The following is a 22,411-nucleotide window of genomic DNA, read 5'->3' as shown; positions in this document are numbered from 1 at the left end:
CAAACACTTTAAAAAAAAATAGAAAAGTGACATAAATGTAGTTGAAGTAAATTTATTTAAAAATTCAACTAAAGATTCACAGAATAGTTTGCACTATTTGCCCTGCTCTGGTTTATAACTGTTGCACTACGAGCATTTTCTTTTTTCTTTTCCATAAACTATGAAATGTCTGTGAACTGTCATTCCCTATAAGTCTCCTATGTGTATTGAACCATTTAAAATTGTTTTCTGTGTGCTATATAATGTCTTTTTAGTAATATTTAAAAATCAATATTATGTAATATTTAAAAGAAAAGTCTTAGCATGAATTTTTCATGTGCACATGCAACCATAATCTGATTGTTTTGAATATGACAGTCTAAGGCTTTGTCTAAATACTTGAATAGTTGACCATGTACATGCTTATGCATGTTCCCCATACCCTCACTGAGTCTCCTCTTTGGCTGTGCTGGAGATGGGTGTACACATGTATACCCACAAACACACTGCCGCTTTTGTTATGTGACAGTAGCATAACCATTTCAGGAGGCAGTATCCCAGGGTTCTGTGCATTACAAGAGACTCTCTAGCTGGATCTGAGAAGATGGGGTTTTCAAACTGTGCAGGGGCTGTTGATGGCACCCGCATGCAAATACTTTGCCCAACAAAAGGGGCGAGTGAGTATGTGAACTGAAAAGGTTACTTACTCCTTTTGCAGGACTTGGCTGACCACAGAGACAGATTCATGGATACCAAAGTGGAAAACACTGTAAAGGTTAATGACACCAGGGTGTTGAGGAGATGGGGAGTGTACTTGAAGGGGGGAGAAGGGACTTTATGCCCCCCAAAATGACATTGTTCACTCTAGTGTGTTTGCCAACAATTATGTGAGGAGGGGGGACCCTGAACACCTGCTCCTAACTTGGCTCTTTATCCCTACCCTGACATCAAGAACCCTGGAAAAGGAGAGTTCTGTTGCAAACTCAGTAACTGCAGAGTGGTCATTGGCATCCAGAGAGGTACATAGGCAGGGCCAACAAGCTTTCAGGCTACCACTGTGACCAATGCTGTTTGCATAATCATCACCTGCTGCACTCTGCATAACGTATGTGTGGGTAAAGAGGAGTACTTCTGTTCAGAGTGGGCACTGAACGGGTCTGGTTTACAAACTCTGTACAGGCAGCCAGATCCCCACCATGTGCACAATGATCCTGGTTCCCAATGGGCAGGGGAAATCTGGGAAGTCATGTGTACATATCTTGGGACATCAGGGAGAAAAAAGGGTGACATCTGCCTGTGCCAAGGGACACCTTCACACCCCAGACAGGTGCTGGAAAAGCACATGATGGAACACTGGCACATACTTGTGGGGATACATAGCTTTGTGAGGGTTTTGTTCTCGTGCAGCCAATTGTCATTTGCTGTTTGTTCCATGTCTTTTCACTCATTACAGACAATAATAATGGTGCCTCCACAGGATTAACACCTTGGCAGTTGGGTTCATGCTGTGGAGAGTGGCAGATGAGTAGTTTTGTGTGTATTATGTACAATGCTTTTGTGTTAATGGTCATGTTTGTTCACAAGGCTGTTATTGGGAGCACTCAGTCTATCCTAACAACCTGATCAACATTTGTTAGACTGTGTGGATTTCCTCCCCATCTCTTCCTTCTCAATATCCATTGTGTGTGGGTGGGGGGAGGAAAAGGGGAGCTTATGGAGCACTAAACCCAAGGTTGAAATTGGTTGAGTGCTTTTTTGGTTTTTTTGAGGGGGTGTAGGGTGGGGCTGTTTAATCACTGTACAGTGGCAGATGCCATAATTCTTAGGTTTCATCTACAGTAGAAGCACTACAGTGGTAGCTGCACTGCTGTAGCACTTCTGGTGAAGACACTCTAAGCCAATGGGAGAGAGCTCTCCCACCAACATAGGGCTGTTTACACCAGCGCTTAGGTTGGTTTAACTAAAGTTTTTCAAGGGGTGGCTTATTCACACTCCTGAGCGACATAAGTTATTCCAAGGTAAATTCTAGTGTAGATTAGGTCTTACTTTAGTTGTTTCATCATTCTGTATACAAACCAAGCCATAAAGATGTTTCTCTACCCAATTTGTGTTGAGTTCTGCTACTTTTAAAACTACCAGTGCTTTCTAAGCACATAACCGTGCACTTTCTCCATCCTTCCTTTGGAATTCAGATACTTATGGACCTGGGGGCAGGTGAAGTTACACAAATTCAGAGTGGAAATAAATTGTAAAATTTTAAAAGGGCACGTAATTAGCCATTGGAACAACTTAACAAGAGTCATGGTGGATTGTCCATTACTGACCATTTTAAAATCAAGAGTGGATGTTTTTCTAATAGATCGGTGGTAGGAATTATTTTGGGGAAGTTCTGTGACCTGTGTTATACTAGAGGTCAGACTAGATGATGTCAATGGTCCCTTCTGGCCTTGGAATTGATGAATAAAGCCAGCATATGTATTTATTTTTATTTAGATTGTGGTAGCACTTAGAAGCCTCAACCATGATCACAGACCCAGTGCAAAGTACTGTACAAAGATAATAACAGACAGCTTACAATGTAAGCAGACAAGATGGACAATATGTGGGAGGGGGAAGATAGGCACAGAGAGGTGAAGTGATTTGCCCAAAGGCATTCTGTAAATTAGTGTCAGAATTATGGTGGGACAAAAGTCTCCCCATTCCTGATTCAGTGCCTTATCCCCTAGATCATAATCCCCCTCTAATCAGGCCCCTTTTGCAGATTAGTCTCTAGTGCAGCAGGAGGCATTCTTAGTCTAAAGTCCCCAGAAGGAATCCTATTTTGATTTGACAGGTTTTGAGAGGGAGCTAGCCCTGACTCACTCTCTGCCATGAATATATACATGGGTATAACATTTGTAACATATACAGAACCTTGTATCTGAGGAATTCAAAGTACTTTATACATATTAGACAATTAAGCCACACAACAGTTTTTAATCACCTTATGGAAACCCCTCTTTACTGACTAAATTGGTTATTGCTCTTTCAATCTCTGTTAACCTAAAAAATTGGGTGAGAATCCTGGGTTCCTGGACATTTCACATTGAGCCCTGCCTATTGGCAGCCCAGGCCCTCTGCCAATTCATGGCCCACTAACCAATTACAGAGCACAATTTGCCTCTTCTGGGTGACCAAGCTCCTTGGGCCCAGTGATGTTCTGTGCTGGGGGAAAAGGATGTTTGACGATGTAGTCTTGCATCTTACAAGAAATGCATCAGTTTTTGGTGAAAGTATGCTACAGTGGTCCTTTATCTGGTGTATTCCCCCAGCTTCTCTTCTGAGCAAATATAATATGATTCATGTGATGCAAGGTCTGCACTCATCCAAGCAATATGGGAATTTTTGGTGCCTGGTATGTTTCATGGGTCTGCATGGGTTCTTATTACCTTATTACACAAGGCCATATGCTAAGTGCTAGCATCGAAGAACAGAACCAGAACACCTCTGCATTACAGAACAGGTGGGCACACAAGTATCTTGGTAATGTATCCTAACATGACACCTTCCTTTTGAAACCTCCTGAAACTAATCAGTTAGCCAGTTGCAAAACATACAGGAAACAGAGTGGCCAGAACAAACTACAAAATTTCAGAACACCTGGACTGCCAGCCCTTTATTTTGAAAATTCCACTGTTTTCCAGTGCATCCCAAACTGAGCATTATAGTTCCCTGTTGCATGTCCAAAGAGACCCCATTCTTGAAAAGTGCCCTGCACATGTGCTTTTCAACTCTGTTAGTAAAAGGCTAACCTTCAAACATGATGCTTTTCAACCTTTTAGCTGATGCCTTGCTTACTTCATAATACTTTCTAGAGCACACAGATAACAGATCTTGAGTTTGCTGAGTTATTTTTCTTAGAACAAAAGTTATGCAAATTAACTCCTTTTTCTCTCCAGCTGATGATTTTCTAATTGATTAATTCTATACGAAGCACTTCTCTTGTCTTGCAAAAAAAAATGATTATATAAATATATTAGACAAACAATATAATGGGCTTTAAAGTTTTCACCTGTGATGTATATTTTATACATGGCCTGCATCAAAGGGACCATAAAGAGCTATTGATTTTTGTCTTTATTCTGTTTGCCATTTTGTATTCCTGGGTTCATTAATCACTTAGTTTGCATTTATCAAAAGAAAAATACTGACTCACAAAGAAATGGTAAATAAGGTTTTCTGTCTCTACACTTACAATAGGAGAAATTATTAAGATGACCATCTCCATAGTATCTGAGTGTCAGGAAAGAAATATATGTAATAGATTCATGTGTTTTAAGGTCAGAAGAGACTGTTAGATCATCTAGTCTGGCCTCCTATGTAACACAGGCTATAGAATTTTACTCCTATTCAGCCCAATAACTTGCAGTATGCAATATGATATCCACCCATGGCATTTCAGGTAATTTGGAAAATACTCTAACTTACTTGTCAGAATGTAGCATAGCATATGAGGAGTACAAAAATGTTATCAGGCACCATTAAAAATATGGAGTTGGAACTAATATTGTTTCTATCTGACTCACATCATGCCTGTTCAACAACTCTTTCATTTTGTTGTTGTTCAACTGAATTAACTCCACACCAATTTGAGATGGGGAGATGCTCAGTAAACTACCTTTCCAACTGTCTGCGTTGCATTTCACACTGTTCTGGACCGGGGGTGCTAAAATACTTTGTGATTAGAATGTTAGAAATGAAGAATAGTATGTGTTTCATCCGGTGGAGTGGAACAGAAGCAGAAATCCAAAATTGAAATGTACAGTTAATTACAGATTCCCCCACACACAAGTGCACATTTATTTCCTGCACCTGTACATTTACTTCGGGGCCAAGTAGAACTGTCTCTTCAGTCTTCACACTAGAGAATAGTTATGTTTTTGGAGTATATAAGTGGAGTTTATCATCCTCCTTATTACAGCCTGTTGCATTACATATATAGAGGTCACCCTTGGGCAGATGGTGATCTTTTATAGGACTTTCCCAGGAAGGAGGGCTGAGAGAAAGTAACTTCATGGACCTGGTTTCCCACCTCACATATGCTAGTGTAAATTACTTACTCCATCACAGTCAGGGCCGGCTCCAGGGTTTTGGCCACCCCAAGCAGCCAAAAAAAAAAAAAAAAAGCCGCGATCGCGATCTGCGGTGGCAATTCGGCGGGAGGTACTTTGCTCCCAGCGGGAGTGAGGGACCGTCCGCCGAATTGCCGCCGAATACCTGGACATGCTGCCCCTCTCCGGAACGGCCGCCCCAAGCACCTGCTTGCCAGGCTGGTGCCTGGAGCCGGCCCTGATCACAGTCAATGCAATTAAACTAAACTAGTGAGCAGGCAGTGTTCTGAGCATTCAAGGAGGATCAGGCTGTGAGTAGAGCTGTGCAAATAATGGATTTTTCAGGTCACTGACAATTCTGAAAAAAATAAAAAAAGTTCCAGTTTTGCCAAAAATGAAGTTTTTCAAAATTTCCAGAAAATCAATACATTGGGGGGGAAATCATTTTTGGTTGAACAAAACATTTTGCTCGACCCCAAAATGAAATGTTGCATTTTTAAAAAAATTAAATATAATTGAAGAAAATTTTGAAACAATCATTGCTAATCAAGAAGTTTCCTTTAGACAATTGCAAAATAATACATTTTGAATATTTTTTTGAATGTTTTTAGGGTTGTTGGGTTTTTTTAACAAAAAACGTTTAGTGAAATTGTTGTGAATTTGCTAAACATTTTGATGTAACTGAAACTGCATTTTTTTTTTAAACCAAAAAAAAAAAAATCATTTTGGTAGGAAAAAGTTTGCCCAGCTCTACTTGGGAGTTTGGATTCTTCAGACAGATGGGCAGGACCCAGTGCACAGATCCCAGAATTCTCCATGCCATTAGCCATTCCAGGGATGGGGGTGATGGCAGGAGGAATGATGCCGAAGAGGAGGCTTACTCCATGTGCTTCACATGGCTTAGGCAGGTTTCTCATGTGGAGAGTCCCTTCTTTTCTCGGCTGTTGACCACATGAAAAATTCCCCCTTCTACAGCTGGAAAGAGGGTCCCCAATAAATGTTATTTAAGGGAGGGATTAAAAAAACCACCACCACTCAATTAAGAAAATTCTTCTTCATCTTCACCTTGACGATCAATCAGGGTTGGCAGTTCTTCTGCATCTCTAAGTGTTCTTGTCAAATGTATCTTCCAAGCTGACATTTAAACTTTTTCATGTCCTCCTTCAGGGTCTCAGGGCACCTTTGTCTAGGTCTTCCTCATGATCTTTGCCCCATGACTGCTAGTTCTTGTATTCTTTAGCCAACATATCCCATATCTCATTGTCTTACATGACCCAAACATCTCAGTTGATACTCCCTCAGCTTTTATGGGATAGGGGCTACCTGCATTACAGCTCATATCATTCCATTGCATAGCCTCAGCTTACATCTCACCCAACATCCACTGGAGCATTCTTATTTTGGTGGTGTGAAGGTGTTGTTCTTTTCTTTCTCATTGGCTAGCATTTCAACCCATAAGTCATGGCTAGCCTGAACATGATCTTATATACTTTTCTCCTTAGTGTCCTTGGCATATTCTCATCTAATAGAATTTGTGTAAACTCCCTCCATTTACATCAAGTGTTTGTCATGCAGTTCCTACCATCCACATTGCCATCATGGCTCAACACTGAATCCAGATATTTACATTGTTGCACAGACATTAACTCTGTCATGTGGCTTCTTGTTGTCCCTCTCAATGAAACATTGCATGTATTCCATCTTTTGTCAGCTGATTCATAAGCAATTTTATTCTAATGTAGTCATACATTGTTATAGGTCCCTTTCCAGTTTGTATTTGTTTTCTCACAACATAATGACATCAGCAAAATCAAGTTCTGTGCAGCCTCTTCTCTAATCTCCTGCATCAAGGTGTCCATTACAATCACAGCTAGGAATGGGCTTAAGGCTGATCCTTGATGTAGACCTACCCTCACAGTGAATGACTCACCGTACCCTCAGCTGCTTCTCACTACAGTTGTGTTACCCCTTGTACATGCCCTTGATAGTCTGAACATATGTCTCTGGCAGATTGTGACTGTAGGTATCATAAGAAAATTCTCTAAGAATTCTGTCATAAGTCTTCTCTAAATCCACAAACAGTACATGCAGTTCCTTTTTTCTCCCTGTACTTCTCCTGCAATAATCAAGCTGCAAACACTGCATCCATTATGGACCTTCCTGGCATAAACGTGAGTTTGTTTTTGGAAGGAGCTGGGTCATCAAGTAAACAAAGTCTTTTTTCTTGATAATTCTTTTGAGCCGTTTTCCCCATGCGACTCATTAACTTGATGGGTCAATAAGTACTACATCTTTGAATTTCTCTCTTTTGTTTAAAGATAGGAAGACATGTGCTCTTCTGCCATTCATTGGACATTTTTCCAGTTCAGAGGGTTAAGCTGAAAAAGTTCATCATCATCACCACTCATTCATATCCTAATGCTTTTAAATCCCTCAACTGGTATACTGTCATGTCCCACTGCCTTCTCATATTTAATCCTCTTTAGCGCTGTTTGAGTCTCCACCATGGTGGCAGGTTTTATGAGGTTGTTGCTTACACATACTTCCCTCAACAGTTTCTTCACATTCTCTTAATTGAGCAGTTTCCAATAATACCACTACCACCCCCTAATTTTTTCAGGGTCTTCCACCACTACACTGCCATTTCCATCTTTGGCACATTTCACAGCTCCTCTTGTGGTTCTTTTGGCTAGTCTTGCCTAATCTATATATTCCTTTTCCCCTTCCTTTGTTAGTAATCCTGGGTATAGGGCTTGAAATGCCTGACCCTTAGCTCCTGCAACTGTTCTTGTTGCCACTTTCTTTTCCAGCTTGTATTCCTCATAACTGTCCAACATTCTTTCTTTCTGCTATTGCTTACACCTTTCCTTCTTCTTTACTGCCTATTGCACATCACTGGACCATAACCACATCTCCTTGCCATGAAACGTCCCTCCTTTCATTTGGCCACAGGCAGCTTATGCACTTTCTATAAAATGTTTGGATATTTTCCCAAAATCTTATTGGTATCATCATGGTCAGTTTGGTCATTGCCCAACCTCTGTAGAACTTCATTCTTAAATCTAAGACTAACTTGTCCATCCAGGAGCCTCCCCCACTTTTATCCTTTGTTCCACAACTCCTCTTTTGTCTTCCAGTAGTCTTTTCATCCAGAAATCCACTACAAGCCATTTCAGTTCCTCTTCAATCTGCCCTCCTATGATCACTTTAGCCTCATGTTTTTTAGATCTCTTGAAATGCTGCTCCTCCTTTACAAAGTATGTATTGACAACAATTAGGCCATGAACTCTGGCTAACTCTAAGGCCTTGTCTACACTACGAGAGTAGTTCGATTTTACTTGCATCGAATTTTTGTAATCGATATTGCAAAGTCGAACGTGTGTGTCCACACTAAGGACAGTAATTCGACTTTGTGCGTCCACACTAACGGTGATAGCGTCGACATTCGAAGCGGTGCACTGTGGTCAGCTATCCCACAGTTCCCGCAGTCCCCTCTGCCCATTGGAATTCTGGGTGTAGCCGGCAATGCCTTCTGGGTAACAAAATGAGTCGAGGGTGCTTTTGGGAAACTGTCGTCATCCGTCCATCACTCCCGCCCTCCCTCCCTGAAAGCGCCGGCGGGAAAACAGTTCGCACGCTTTTCCAGTCATTGACAGCGCGGACGCCACTGTACTCCGAGCATGGAGCCCGCTGCGACCATCGCTGCAGTTGTGGCCGCTCTCAACGTCTCGCAGCTTATCATAAAGGTTTCCCTGAGGCAGATGCAGAAAAGTCAGGCAAGGAGGCTACGGCACCGCGGTGATGTCCTGAAGTCTGAGAGTAGCACAGACCTGTCAGAAAGCAGGCGACCCAGCGCCGAGGACATCACAGTGGCAATGGGTCATGTTGATGCCGTGGAACGGCGATTCTGGGCACGGGAGACAAGCACTGAGTGGTGGGACCGCATAGTGCTGCAGGTCTGGGATGAATCCCAGTGGCTGCGAAACTTTCGCATGCGGAAGGGAACTTTCCTGGAACTTTGTGAGTTGCTGTCCCCTGCCCTGAAGCGCAGTGACACCCGGTTGCGAGCTGCACTGAGTGTACAGAAGCGAGTGGCCATAGCCCTGTGGAAGCTTGCAACGCCAGACAGCTACCGGTCAGTCGCGAACCAGTTTGGGGTGGGCAAATCTACCGTGGGGGTTGTTGTGATGCAAGTAGCGAAGGCAATCGTTGATGTACTGCTGCCAAAGGTAGTGACCCTGGGAAACGTGGAGGCGATCATAGATGGCTTCGCAGCGATGGGATTCCCAAACTGCGGTGGGGCCATAGATGGAACTCACATCCCTATCCTGGCACCGGACCACCAGGCCACCCAGTACATTAACCGAAAGGGATACTTTTCCATGGTGCTGCAAGCACTGGTGGACCACAGGGGACGTTTTACCAACATCTACGTGGGATGGCCGGGCAAGGTTCATGACGCTCGTGTTTTCAGGAACTCTGGTCTGTTTAGACGGCTGCAACAAGGTATTTACTTCCCGGACCACAAAATAACTGTTGGGGATGTGGAGATGCCTATAGTCATCCTCGGGGACCCAGCCTACCCGCTAATGCCCTGGCTCATGAAGCCCTATACTGGCGCCCTGGACACTGAAAAAGAACTCTTCAACTACCGGCTGAGCAAGTGCAGAATGGTGGTGGAGTGTGCTTTTGGCCGTCTCAAGGGGAGATGGAGAAGCTTACTGACTCGCTGTGATCTCAGCGAAACCAATATCCCCATTGTTATAGCAGCTTGCTGTGTGCTCCACAATCTCTGTGAGAGCAAGGGGGAGACCTTTATGGCGGGGTGGGAGGTTGAGGAAAATAGCCTGGCTGGTGATTACGCACAGCCAGACAGCCGGGCGATTAGAAGAGACCAGCGGGAAGCGCTGTGCATCCGGGAGGCTTTGAAAGCAAAGTTCCTGAGTGAGCAGGGTAACCTGTGATTTTATAGTTTGTGTACTGAGAAGCTAAACCTGCCCCCGTTTCTTTACCCAGGTAATGTTGACTATCCTATCCAGTTACATACCCCCTTCACCCCCCCTCCAACACACGTGTCGAAATAAAAATAGTTCTACTTTGTTAAAGCACACCGTTTTCTTTAATACTGTTTTAGCGGGAATTTTTTAAAACTGGGACGCAGACTGTGGTGCGGGGCGGGTCTAGTGTTGTGATGCGAATGCAGCTTCTAAACTCAAGGATTGACAGGCTCCGCTGCGGTGGGATGCTTGTTTCAACGGAGCCTGTCACCCCTCCTGATCGGGACTGTGTGTATGGGAGGTCTATTTGACTTTGTGGCAGGGGGAGGACGGTTACAGATCCCATGCTGTGTGGCTCTGTGATCCTGTCTAAGGACCGGCGCTTAAGATCTGTAACTGCCCTCCCCCGCCACAAAGTCACAGAGCAACCCACCCCCCCCAACATTACATCAAAACAACCTCCCAGACTAACCGGGGCAACTAGTCACTGCATCACTGCACTGTGTATGTGCCCTGCTGCTGTGCCTGCCCCCGACTATGTACCCTGCCAAAGGAGACTGTCCTGTCCAATTTCCAACCCCCTTTCCCCTCCTCCTCCAAAAGAACATGATTGAAACAGTAGTTAACAGAAACGAATTTTTTATTATCAACTACACATGGCATTGGGAGGTGAAACTTGGACGTGGGCTTGTGTCAGGCGGGAAGGAAAGAACTTTTCAAATTTTGGGAAATGAGAGCCTTCTGCTACTAGAGCTCTCTGCAGGGGTGGAGTGAGAGTTAGCAGGGACTCTGCCGCCTCTCCTTCTTTGCACTTTGGGTGAGGTGGGTATGGGACTTGGTGGCGGGGGAGGGCGGTTAGAGATGGACTGCAGCGGGGCTCTGTCCTCCTGCCTCCGTTCCTGCAGAACATCCACAAGGCGCCGGAGCGTGTCCGTTTGCTCCCTCAGTAGTCCAAGCAGCGTTTGAGTCGCCTGCTGGTCTTCCTGCCGCCACCTCTCCTCCCGATCCATGTTGGCTTGGTGCATTCGGGTCAAGTTCTCCCGCCACTGGGTCTGCTGTGCTGCCTGGGCTTGGGAAGAGGCCATAAGCTCAGAGAACATGTCCTCCCGTGTCCTCTTCTTCCTACGCCTAATCCGCGCTAGCCTCTGGGAGTGTGATTCCAGGCTAGGTTGTGAGACAGTCGCAGACGGGGCTGTGGAAATGGGAAAAAGGGAGTGAATTCCTCTGAAAGATAAATGTAGTTGTGAACAAAGAACATAGTCTTTCTCTGTGAACAAGACCATGCACAGCACCTTTCACATGCGCACTCAGCACAAGGTCGAATTCTCGGCCTTCGCATTCTGTGCCTGGGGTCTTGAACAGCACATTTGAGAAGCGAGGCAGCACAACGGAATTTCTGTTGCAGGCAGACATGGTAAGCCGTACACTTGTGGCAGTTTAAAACTTTTATATTACCACTGGCCTCATTTCACATTTAAATCAATGTCAGTCCCTGCTGCCAGCAATCCGGCAAGCGGGAACTCTGCCCCTGTCCCACCCCCTCGCGGCTGTCCCCGGGAATGATCCCTTTCGGCTGCCCCTCTCCCGCCTCCACCGCGTGGCTGCAAACCAGCGGTGACAGTTCTGTAAAGGAACGGGAAAGCAGTCCCAACACTAACATTCCCCTACCTAATTAAAAGCAGGTCACCATGGCCGACATCACCCTGATGAGGATCTCCGAGAGCGACAAAGAGAGAATGCTCCGGGAAAGCCTCCAAAGACCAGGGCCGTATGCCGCCCTGCTGTGCAGAGCAATGATCCCCGAGTACCTGATAATCTCGTGGCGCGGCAACGTGTCGTACTTCGGAGGACCCAATAAGGCCGCTCTCCCCAAGAACCTCATGCAACGTCTTTCAAGTTACCTCCAGGAGAGCTTCATCGAGATGTCCCAGGAGGATTACTGCTCTATCCCCGCACATATAGACCGCATTTTACTGTAGCTGCAGTAGCAGGGAATACACAGTAGAGCGGCTTGTGCAGGACAATCACTGAAAACCGGACATTGCTAGATTTCTTTTCAAAACTTGCACTGCCCCTTACTAAACCGTTAAGCGCCTAGGGCACACTAATCATGAACAACCCATTCTTTTAATTGTTAATATTCCTGTTTTGTTAAAAATAAATGTTTAGATGTTTACAACACTTACTGGCTGATCCTTCACCAGATTCTGTGTCCGGGGTAATGGCTGGGGACGCTTCGTAGGGGATCTCTGTAAGGGTGATGAAGAGATCCTGGCTGTCGGGGAAATCAGCGTTGTGAGATCTGCCAACTGCCTCGCCCTCCTCATCTCCTTCCTCATCTTCCCCGTCCCCTAACATGTCTGAGGAACCGGCCGTGGACAGTATCCCATCCTCAGAGTCCACGGTCACTGGTGGGGTAGTGGTGGCGGCAGCACCGAGGATGGAATGCAGTGCCTCGTAGAAACGGGATGTCTGGGGATGGGATCCGGAGCGTCCGTTTGCCTCTTTGGTCTTCTGGTAGCCTTGTCTCAGCTCCTTGATTTTCACGCGGCACTGCGTTGCATCCCGGCTGTATCCTCTCTCTGCCATGTCTTTAGAGATCTTCTCGTAGATCTTTGCATTCCTTCTTTTGGATCGCAGCTCGGAAAGCACGGACTCATCGCCCCACACAGCGATGAGATCCAAGACTTCACGATCAGTCCATGCTGGGGCTCTCTTTCTATTCCCAGACTGCATGGCCATCACTGCTGGAGAGCTCTGCATCGTTGCCAGTGCTGCTGTGCTCGCCACGATGTCCAGACAGGAAATGAGATTCAAACTGGCCAGACAGGAAAAGGAATTCAAATTCAAATTTTCCCGGGGCTTTTCCTGTGTGGCTGGTCAGAGCATCCGAGCTCGCACTGCTGTCCAGAGCGTCAACAGAGTGGTGCACTGTGGGATAGCTCCCGGAGCTATTAGCGTCGATTTCCATCCACACCTAGCCTAATTCGACATGGCCATGTCGAATTTAGCGCTACTCCCCTCGTCGGGGAGGAGTACAGAAGTCGAATTAAAGAGACCTCTATGTCGAACTAAATAGCATCGCAGTGTGGACGGGTGCAGGGTTAATTCGATTTAACGGCGCTAACTTCGACATAAATGCCTAGTGTAGACCAGGCCTAAGATATCCTCACCAGCTTCATTTGTGGTTCCAAAGCCTCATCCTCTATAACAATCTTTGTGGCACTCACTGTGTTCTCCCACCTGCCCATTGAGATCCCGTCTGACAATAAAATACTCAGCTTGTGATACTTCACTTATCACTCGTTCTAGCACTATCTGGAATTCCACCTTATCAATCGTACAATCAACCTGGAGCATTTATCCTCAAACATTAAATATTTGTAATCTGCCAAGTGCTATCCTAACTTTCATTAGCTGGTAATTCTTTCTTTGGATGTCCACTACCTTATCCTGTAATATTTCTGCTGTGGTTATTCCTTCTCTGTTCCTACTTGCTACTGAGCATTATTTTCAAAAAAAGAACAGGAGTACTTGTGACACTTTAGAAACTAATTTATTTGAGCATAAGCTTTCATAGGCTACAGCCCACTTCTTCAGATGCATAGAATGGAACATATAGTAAGGATATCTATCTATCTATCATGAAAAGGTGGAAGTAGCCATATCAACTCTAAGAGGCTAATTAATTAAGATGAGCTATAATCAGCAGGAGAAAAAAATGTTTATAGTGATAATCAAGATGGGCCATTGAAGACAGTTGACATGGGGTGTAAGGATACTTAACATGGGAAAATAGATTCAATCTGTGTAATGACTCAGCCATTCCCAGTCTCTATTTAAACCTAAGTTAATGGTATCTAGTTTGCATATTAATTCAAGTTAATCAATTTCTCATTGGAGTCTGTTTTTGAAGATTTTCTGTTGCAAAATTGCCACTTTTAAATCTGGTACTGAGTGACCAGAGAGGTTGAAGTGTTCTCCTACTGGTTTTTGAATGTTATGATTCTGATGTCAGATTTGTGTCCATTTATTCTTTTGCGTACAGACTGTCCAGTTTGGCCAATGTACATGGCAGAGGGGCATTGCTGGCACATGATGGCACATATCACATTGGTAGATGTGCAGGTGAATGAGCCCCTGATGGTGTGGCTGATGTGATTAGGTCCTATGATGGTGTCACTTGACTAAATATGTGGACAGAGTTCGCATCAGGCTTTGTTGCAAGGATAGGTTCCTGGATTAGTGTTTTTGTGTGGTGTGTGGTTGCTGGGGAGTATTTGCTTCAGGTTGGGGGGCTGTCTGTAAGTGAGGACTGGTCTGTCTCCCAAGATCTGTGAGAGAGAGGGATCATCTTTCAGGATAGGTTGTAGATCTTTGATGCGCTGGAGAGGTTTTAGTTGGGGGCTGAAGGTGATGGCTAGTGGCGTTCTGTTATTTTCTTTGTTGGGTCTGTCCTGTAGTAGGTGACTTCTGGGTACTCTTCTGGCTCTTTCAATCTGTTTTTTCACTTCAGCAGGTGGGTATTGTATTTTTTAAGAATGCTTAATAGAGATCTTGTAGGTGTTTGTCTCTGTCTGAGGGATTGGAGCAAATGCAGTTGTATCTTAGAGCTTGGCTGTAGACAATGGATTGTGTGGTTTGTTCTGGATGGAAGCTGGAGGCATGTAAGTAAGTATAGCGGTCACTAGGTTTCCAGAATAGGGGGTGTTTATGTGACCATCGCTTATTAGCACAGTAGTGTTCAGGAAATGGACCGCTTGTGTGGATTGGTCTAGGCTGAGGTTGATGGTGGGATGGAAATTGTTGAAATCATGGTGGAATTCCTCAAGGGCTTCTTTTCCATGGGTCCAGATGATGAAGATGTCATCAATGTAGCGCAAGTAGAGTAGGGGCGTTAAGGGACAAGAGCTGAGGAAGCATTGTTCTAAGTCAGCCATTCGATGCATCTGAAGAAGTGGGCAGTAGCCCACGAAAGCTTATGTTCAAATAAATTTGTTAGTCTCTAAGGTGTCACAAGTACTCCTGTTTTTGTGAATACAGACTAACACGGCTGCCACTCTGAAATCTGAGCATTAGTTTGTACCCTTCCCTGATATGTATGTATTTTGACCCCTTCCATTTTGTTTCTTGTATACACACAACATGCTGTCTCCTTTTCAACATCTTGGCTACATCTCTTGATTTCCTGGTCATTGATCCCACATTCACGGAAGCCAAATGTAGCTCTTTGGCTCACTTCATTAGCTACATATGCCCAGAATGTGGTAGCCTCTTCCTACTTTCGACAGCTGTTACGTGAAGTAGTCATTTGTTGCTTCCATGGGATGCCCTAGCATTGTACTGGTATACTCCCTGAAGCCAAAAACTTATAGTACATGTGTGATTGGCACAACTTTTACAAACCAGCTGGGCATACCTGATGTTCTTGGTTTGAAATTGGAGTCTCTTCTCTGAGAGACTGCCTACCAAGCCTCATCTGCCCAGAGCAGTCTGGTTATAAGGCACCAAACACCCACCTTTCACATTCTCACTTTCAGTTCAGAACACCTCCATGTTGAGAAGGCAAGTGGTATGAGGTTAGCTGTCAGAGGTTATATATTATGCCAGCCGCATGGGGCACTTCTAGGGAGTGAGAGCTAGTACTCAAACTCCCTTTAACCATGACCGCTTTTTAGGAGGTTGATTTCTTGATTAAGAAAATTCCTTTAATTGCTGAGGTAAAAAGCTTATGGGTAATTCATACTTAACTCTGTCAGTCACATTGAAGATGGCCACATGGTGTTGCATTGTTCTTCTGCCACTGCTGTTTAATCCTGATGGATTTTCCTACGTGGTAAAATGATTGATTCTTCTGGTAACTTTGAAACTGTTCTCACTATAAATATTTTAACAAAAATGATAGTGCAGCCTTTGGAATGTCTTCAGCAAATCTTTTTTTCAAATATTATTTATTATCCCACTTGCTATAACACACATTCTCAGTGACAAGTTTCTTCTAATAATGTAATTATGTACATTAAGCAATTGTATCCATATGGCTGCGTTTCCAGGATCCCTCTTCAAATGAAATGAGTCACAGCATGTCATGATTGGAACGTGGGTGGTCTGACCTAGTGGTCAGTGCAGGAGTCGAGAGTCCGGCTGAATGAGATACCAGGAAGTCAGAGTCTGAGACAGGCCAGAGCACAAAACCAAGAGTCAGATGTCAGGAGGCAGGTAGGATAGATTACCAGGAGATCAGCAGCACATAGTAGGAGCAGATATTTCAGGGGACACCGTCCAAAGCAGGGGGAATCCAGGTGCATGGACAACTTCCTGTTCCTGTGCTTAGTTTAAATAGAAGTTGGGAGCCAGTCAGGACCCCCAGCTAGGGTTGCCAACCCTCCAGGATTGTCCTGGAGTCTCCAGGAATTAATCTTTAATTAAAGATTAATCTTTATGTCATGTAATGAAATCTCCAGGAATACATCCAACCAAATTTGGCAAACCTACCCCTCAGCATTCCATGAATCGGTGCATAGGACTGGAGTCCTCTATCAGAGTTCAGCTTCTATTCTGACCACAGTTAACAGGTCAGTGGGTGGCAGGTTGGAATTGACTCACATCTAAGAGCCCTGTGCCCCAGGTTTTAGGACATGCAGTCGCTGACACAGTGGACTCTTAATTATAGGTGTTTTAAATTGCTAATAACTTTGCCAAACTTTAACTGTGTGGGCTGAAAATTTCCATGCTAGGAGTCTGCCTCAGTCTAAATTGTTTTGGAAAATTTTAGCCATAATGGTTCAGCCATTTTTCAGAACCGTACATTGAAAAATACATAGTAATACTCATTAAAAAAATGTCAGCCTTTTCTTTGAACAGCTCTGGCACCTCCATGCTTTAGAGCAGAGACTTAAATAAGGCAGGAGAATGCCCTGTGTATCAGGGGTTTGCCTTTTGCCATTCCTGTAAAACAACTTCCCAAATTTGGCCAAATTATAAGACTTTGAAAAATCATAGCTCACACATACTCAAAGATGCTTATAGGTTAGCCGATAAATTCCCTGAAGATTCCATCTGCACTCTGCATGTTCCATCCAAGGACTGAGCAGATTCCAACACTGCGTGTTAAAATGATGCCAAATAATGGACTTTCTGGAGGTTTTTTTTAGTTTACTTCATTTAAAAAACTCAGGAAATTCCATACAAAACCCTCTGTTAAAAGAACAGAGCTTAAGTGAGTTGACCAAGATCACAAGGACATTTGTTGCAGAACCACAAATTAAACCTGGATCTCCTGAATCTCAGATTAGTGTCCTAATCACTAGACCAGCCTTCCTTCCTCTTGGTGGAGTCCTTCCTTGTCAACTCATTTCCCCTTCCAATCCCCTGCCATTGTGTTCACTAGCTGTCTTTTGGCAACAATGCAGTAGTATTTTCATTCATTCTGCCTGTTAAGGGTAAGGACCCAGGCAGGGACAGACACATCATTGAGATGAATGCATGGCTTCCAGATAATGTTGATGGGAGGGCTTTGGCTTCCTTTAACATGGGATGCTGTTTCAGGAAGGAGGATTACTGGGAAGAGATGGAATCCACCTGATGAAGGGGAAGAGCATCTTTAGATGCAGACTCGCCACCCAAATGAGAATGGCTTTAAACTAGGTTCACAGGGGGCAGGTGACAAAAGCCCATAGATGACCTAAAAAAAGCAACCTTAACAGAAGACTAAGTGTTGAGAGAGATATAGAAAATTACAGGAGGGTCATAGGAGCAACAAGAAGATAACAGTGGTGGAATTGGCTCAATCTTAAATGTCTATAAACAAATCAAGGAGTATGGGAATAAACAAAGACTATGACATAATTGACATCACAGAGATTTGGGAGATAAATCTTACAATTGCAATATTAATATAGAAGGAAGGGAATTGCTTGTTCAGGAAGGATAGGCAGGGAAAAAAGGGAAGAGGTGTTGCATTATACATCAAGAATATATATATCAGTCTAAGTTCCAGAAGGAAGTAAAAGGCAGACCAATTAAAAGTCTTTGGATGAAGATAAAAGGAGAAAAAAACAAGGGCAATGTCATGGTAGGGTTCTACTATAGACCATCTATGAAGTTAACTGCATCCCAGTTTAAATGTGGTCTAGATGAAATAACTATAAGGTGAGTCTAGATGAAAAAAAAACAGGCTTAAAGAGCACTTATCAATTGTTCACTGTCCAACTGGAAGGACATAGCTAGTGGGATCCTGCAGGGGTCTATCCTGGATCCAGTGACTATTAGTGACTTGGATAATGAAGTGGAGAACACCAAGATGGGAAGGGTCGCTAGCATTTTGGAGGGCAGGATTAGAATTCACAAGGACCTACATAAATTGGAGAATTGGTCTGAAATCACAAGATGAAATTTAATAAAGACAAGTGCTAAGTACTACACTTAGAAGGGGAATAATTGCCTAGGCAGTAGTACTGCAGAAAAAAAGATCTGTGTGTTATAGTGGATCACAAATTGAATATGAGCCAACAATATGATGTGGTTGCAAAATAGGCAAATATATTTCTTATATATACCGACAGAAGTGTTGTATGTAAGACACAGGAGGTAACTGCCCTGCTCTATTCAGCACAGGTGAGGCCTCAGCTTGAGTCCTGTGTCCATTTCTGGGTGCCACAGTTTAGGAAAGATGTGGACAAGTGGGAGAGAGTTCAGAGGAGAGCAACAAAAATGATAAGTTTTAGAAAACCTGACTTATGACAAAAGGTCATAGGCATGTTTAGTCTTGAGAAAAGAACATGAAGTGAGGACCTTATAACAGTCTTCAAACATGGGATGTTATAAAAAGGATCAATTGTTCTCCATGTCCAATGAAAGTAGAAGTAATGGGCTTGAGCTGTCACAAGGGAGACCTGGGTTAGATATTAGGAAAAACTTTCTAACTATAAGGATACTTTATTGCTGGAACTGGTTACAAAGGGAGGTTGTGAAATCCCCATCATTGGAGGTTTTTAGACCTAGACAACACCTATCAGAGTTTGTCTAGGTAAACTTGCTCATGCCTCAGCATGGGGGGATGGACTAGATCAGTGCTTCTCAAAGTCGGGCCGCCGCTTGTGCAGGGAAAGCCCCTGGCAGTCCAGGCCGCTTTGTTTACCTGCTGCATCTGCAGGTTCGGCCAATCGCGGCGAACTGCGGCCAGTGGGAGCCGCGATCGGCTGAACCTGCGGATGCAGCAGGTAAACAAAGCGGCCTGGACTGCCAGGGGCTTTCCCTGCACAAGCGATGGACCGGCTTTGAGAAGCATTGGACTAGATGACCTATCAAAATCCCTTCCAGCCCCACATTCCTATGATTCTATGACAATTATTCAATCTTGAAAAATATAGATAGATTTAACTTTCTCTGGACACTATAAAGCAGTGAGGAGTTGTATTTCTCTGCAATGATGGAGTCTTATCAATGAAGAGAATATAAAGGCATTGGCTTTGGATTTTTATCAGTTACTTTCTCCATAGAATAAATGCACTGAAACACGATGAGCTATTGTAATTTACCATTTTGTCTGATGATGCTTTAGAAGTGTGAGATCAACTGAAAAATTCTCTGAAATTAGATGCCCATAGATGAGTGGCAAAGTATAAAATGGGTGTGGTTCAGTATTTTATTATATTTAATATTTTAACAATGTGTATGTATGTGTATATGTGTATGTGTGTGTATATACACAATAGTATATGGGATATATGACAAGGAAATTATACTTGTTTCCAAATCTGCCCATGACTTAGTTATAGCAAGAAGACTTTGTGGGATTATTCGACTAACAAAAAAGATACATCTGCTTTACAATGGCAGACGGCATGCTATTGCTCACACACAATGCACAGGCTGCCTAAGGGTTGACGGAGGAGCTCAACAGTGAAATCCATAAAATGGGACCAAAATTAGTCTTGGTGAAATGAAAAACTGTTATGAAAAGTCATACATGGGTAGAGCTAATCAGAGCTGAAGGTGTGAATATTAATGCCTAAATACCATAGATGAATACTTATTATTTGTAAAGTTATTTAGACCATCAGAAATTACATGAAGCAAGTCAAAAGGGGAGTGTGGCTTAAATATACCAAGTCATCAGGATATAAATGTAATTGTGAAGAGCAATCATTTAGTAAGAAAAGGGTCTACAGCCAGTGAATCCTTGTAATGACATTGGTTCAGAAAGATTCCTTTACCAGAAAGTGAAGTAAAAAGATGCTCCTACCAAAGAGAAGAGTGATGTTATTGGAATTATTTTATTATAATGCATTTTATACGAGACAATGCCAGTGGACATATTAGTGATATATGACAGTTGCTTAGTCTGTCTGCATTACTGCCTAATCCCATGCTGCTTCATGGTTATTTAATGAGAAGCAAGATTGGACGGTCCCAACAAAACCTGCAATACAATAAATACAATAATACTAATAATTTAAAATGATGTAATTAATCATCATTATAGACTATATTTGCCACTGAATATACCAGTGGAAAAAAAAAAGATATAGCCCCAGCCTAGAGAAGGGATGGATTAAATACTGTTTCTAAATGCTATATAAGATCAGGAAAATGCATCATTATATCTACTAATCACTATAGCATCACAGCATGTACACAGCACTCCACTGTTGTAGAACTCCTCATAGCAAAAACCAAAGAAAAGGGACCAAATTCTGTTCTCAGTTACACCAGTGCAAAGCTGGAGTTCATCAGTTCAACCACTGAAGTTTCTCCAAATTTACATTGGTGTAATTGATAACAGAATATTACCCTCTCACTTTAATTATATCACATTCCTTCATGTTTCCAATTAGACCTTTTTCCTGACCCAAAATATGGAAAGCTTTTCTTGTAATAACCAGGGCTTTGTGGATTCTTTGTTATAATGGTAAATGCTCATAGGCACTAGCAAGCCTTTTTCTGCTCCAACTAGATGCTTGAGATAACAAAACATTAAACAGGAGCTCCCTCCCAACAATATTTTTTGTGCTTTCTCATTTGACATAAATGTCTCATGTTTAACAACTGCTACTGGTGGCCATTTGTGCTGATAGTTCATATCATAAGGGAGTTCCTTGCCAACCCACCCTAGGAACTGGCACAAGGCATGTACTGCAGATGGCTCAAAAGTGGCACATGTACAGCTAAGTGTAATTTTTTGTGGGGGGGGGTAGCTCTGCAGCACTAGCCAAAGGTTTGGGGAAGGGGGTCTCCTTTTTTCTACATGCCTCTTTTATGGCCAAATTCATAGCTGAGATAAACAGGCACAATTCAATTGAAGCCAATGGCATTGCACTCATTTATGCCATGACTGAATTTTGCCCTTCCTTGCAATCTCACTACTACAATAGAGCAATTTGGAGTCAGTCATTCCCAGCCAAATATATATTTTACTATTGCCTCACTAATCTAGACTGAATTTCTGCCAAAATATCTATACCAGAGTTAACTGAATAAATATTACAATCAATTCAAGCTTTAATCATGAATCCTCCACTGAGGAAGCATCTCCCCAGTACCAGCTTTCCCTTATAGATGATCTTTTCTTATGGAAGACTTTGACTGAGCTGTCTTCCATGAATCCTTACTGACAGGCGTGACCTGTGGCTCTAGTCTGGCTTCTCCTTTTTTCTCTTCATGCAAACCTGTTGCCTCAATGGCATATTTATTGCTGCTCTTGCAGATATATGAACTATCCCAAGCATAACCTGACCACAGATGGTAGAAAACTCACTTTAATCAATCTCTTGCTGTGTTCCTGGAACTATAACTGGCCTGGCCCCAGCTTCATAAGCTTATTATGTCAATACCCAGGCTGTCCAAAACATCAGTTGCATGGGGCACTAATCTGTTTATTCTGTACAGTGAGATGTACACTATTTTCACAATGCGGCTTTCAAAGGGGAAAATGTTTCTTTGCTACTCACTGACACTTTGCTGTTTGAAGGGCCACTAATCTGTCTGGCCTAAGGATTCCAGTGTGTATATTGTCATTTCCTAGCAGATGAGCAGGTGGTGCAGAAAGCTGAGACCTTTCAACAGTTCTTATAAGTTTATTTTGTGGAAATCCTTTGCTTCACAAATAAATATTTAAAGCAGCATGGATTGGCCTAATGACCAACTAGATAGCACTGTAGCCTGGCCACATGGAGGGCTCATCTTTGGGATTAATCCTTCATGGTTCTGCTGAGGATGGGGATTTTATACAGCTGACTCATTTGGCCTCTTGAGGAAGATGCAGAGCCAGATCCTGGCCCCGTTTCCACTTGCTTTGTGCTGCTCTGGCAGCCAACAAGTGGAAAGCAGGTTTAACAAGCTAGA

The 22,411-nt window shown here is 43.3% G+C and overlaps 2 protein-coding genes across 2 annotated transcripts in view; one reads left to right on the top strand and one right to left on the bottom strand.

Annotated features, from left to right (window-relative positions):
- MMP16 (matrix metallopeptidase 16) overlaps positions 1–22,411 on the top strand; it is a 309,944-nt gene that overhangs the window by 1,506 nt on the left and 286,027 nt on the right. The window lies entirely within an intron of this gene.
- On the bottom strand, positions 10,689–13,206 carry LOC135981761 (uncharacterized). Its single transcript, XM_065585861.1, has 2 exons — positions 12,253–13,206; positions 10,689–11,258 (listed from the first exon to the last, which is right to left on the bottom strand). The coding sequence occupies exons 1-2, from the start codon at positions 12,827–12,829 to the stop codon at positions 10,783–10,785; spliced, it is 1,053 nt and encodes a 350-aa protein (XP_065441933.1). The 5' UTR covers positions 12,830–13,206; the 3' UTR covers positions 10,689–10,782.

This window comes from Chrysemys picta, chromosome 2, assembly GCF_011386835.1.
Source record: "Chrysemys picta bellii isolate R12L10 chromosome 2, ASM1138683v2, whole genome shotgun sequence".
NCBI classification, from domain to species: domain Eukaryota; kingdom Metazoa; phylum Chordata; order Testudines; family Emydidae; genus Chrysemys; species Chrysemys picta.
The sequence above is the reverse complement of the archived record's forward strand: the minus strand, read 5'-3'. Positions and strand labels throughout refer to the sequence as shown.

Excerpts from the sequence above, each read along its gene's own strand:
- LOC135981761 (XM_065585861.1), bottom strand. The coding sequence starts at position 12,829 with ATGCAGAGCTCTCCAGCAGTGATGGCCATGCAGTCTGGGAATAGAAAG. Across the intron at positions 11,259-12,252 it reads ATCTGGTGAAGGATCAGCCA|CCCCGTCTGCGACTGTCTCA; the intron begins GTAAGTGTTGTA and ends CCATTTCCACAG.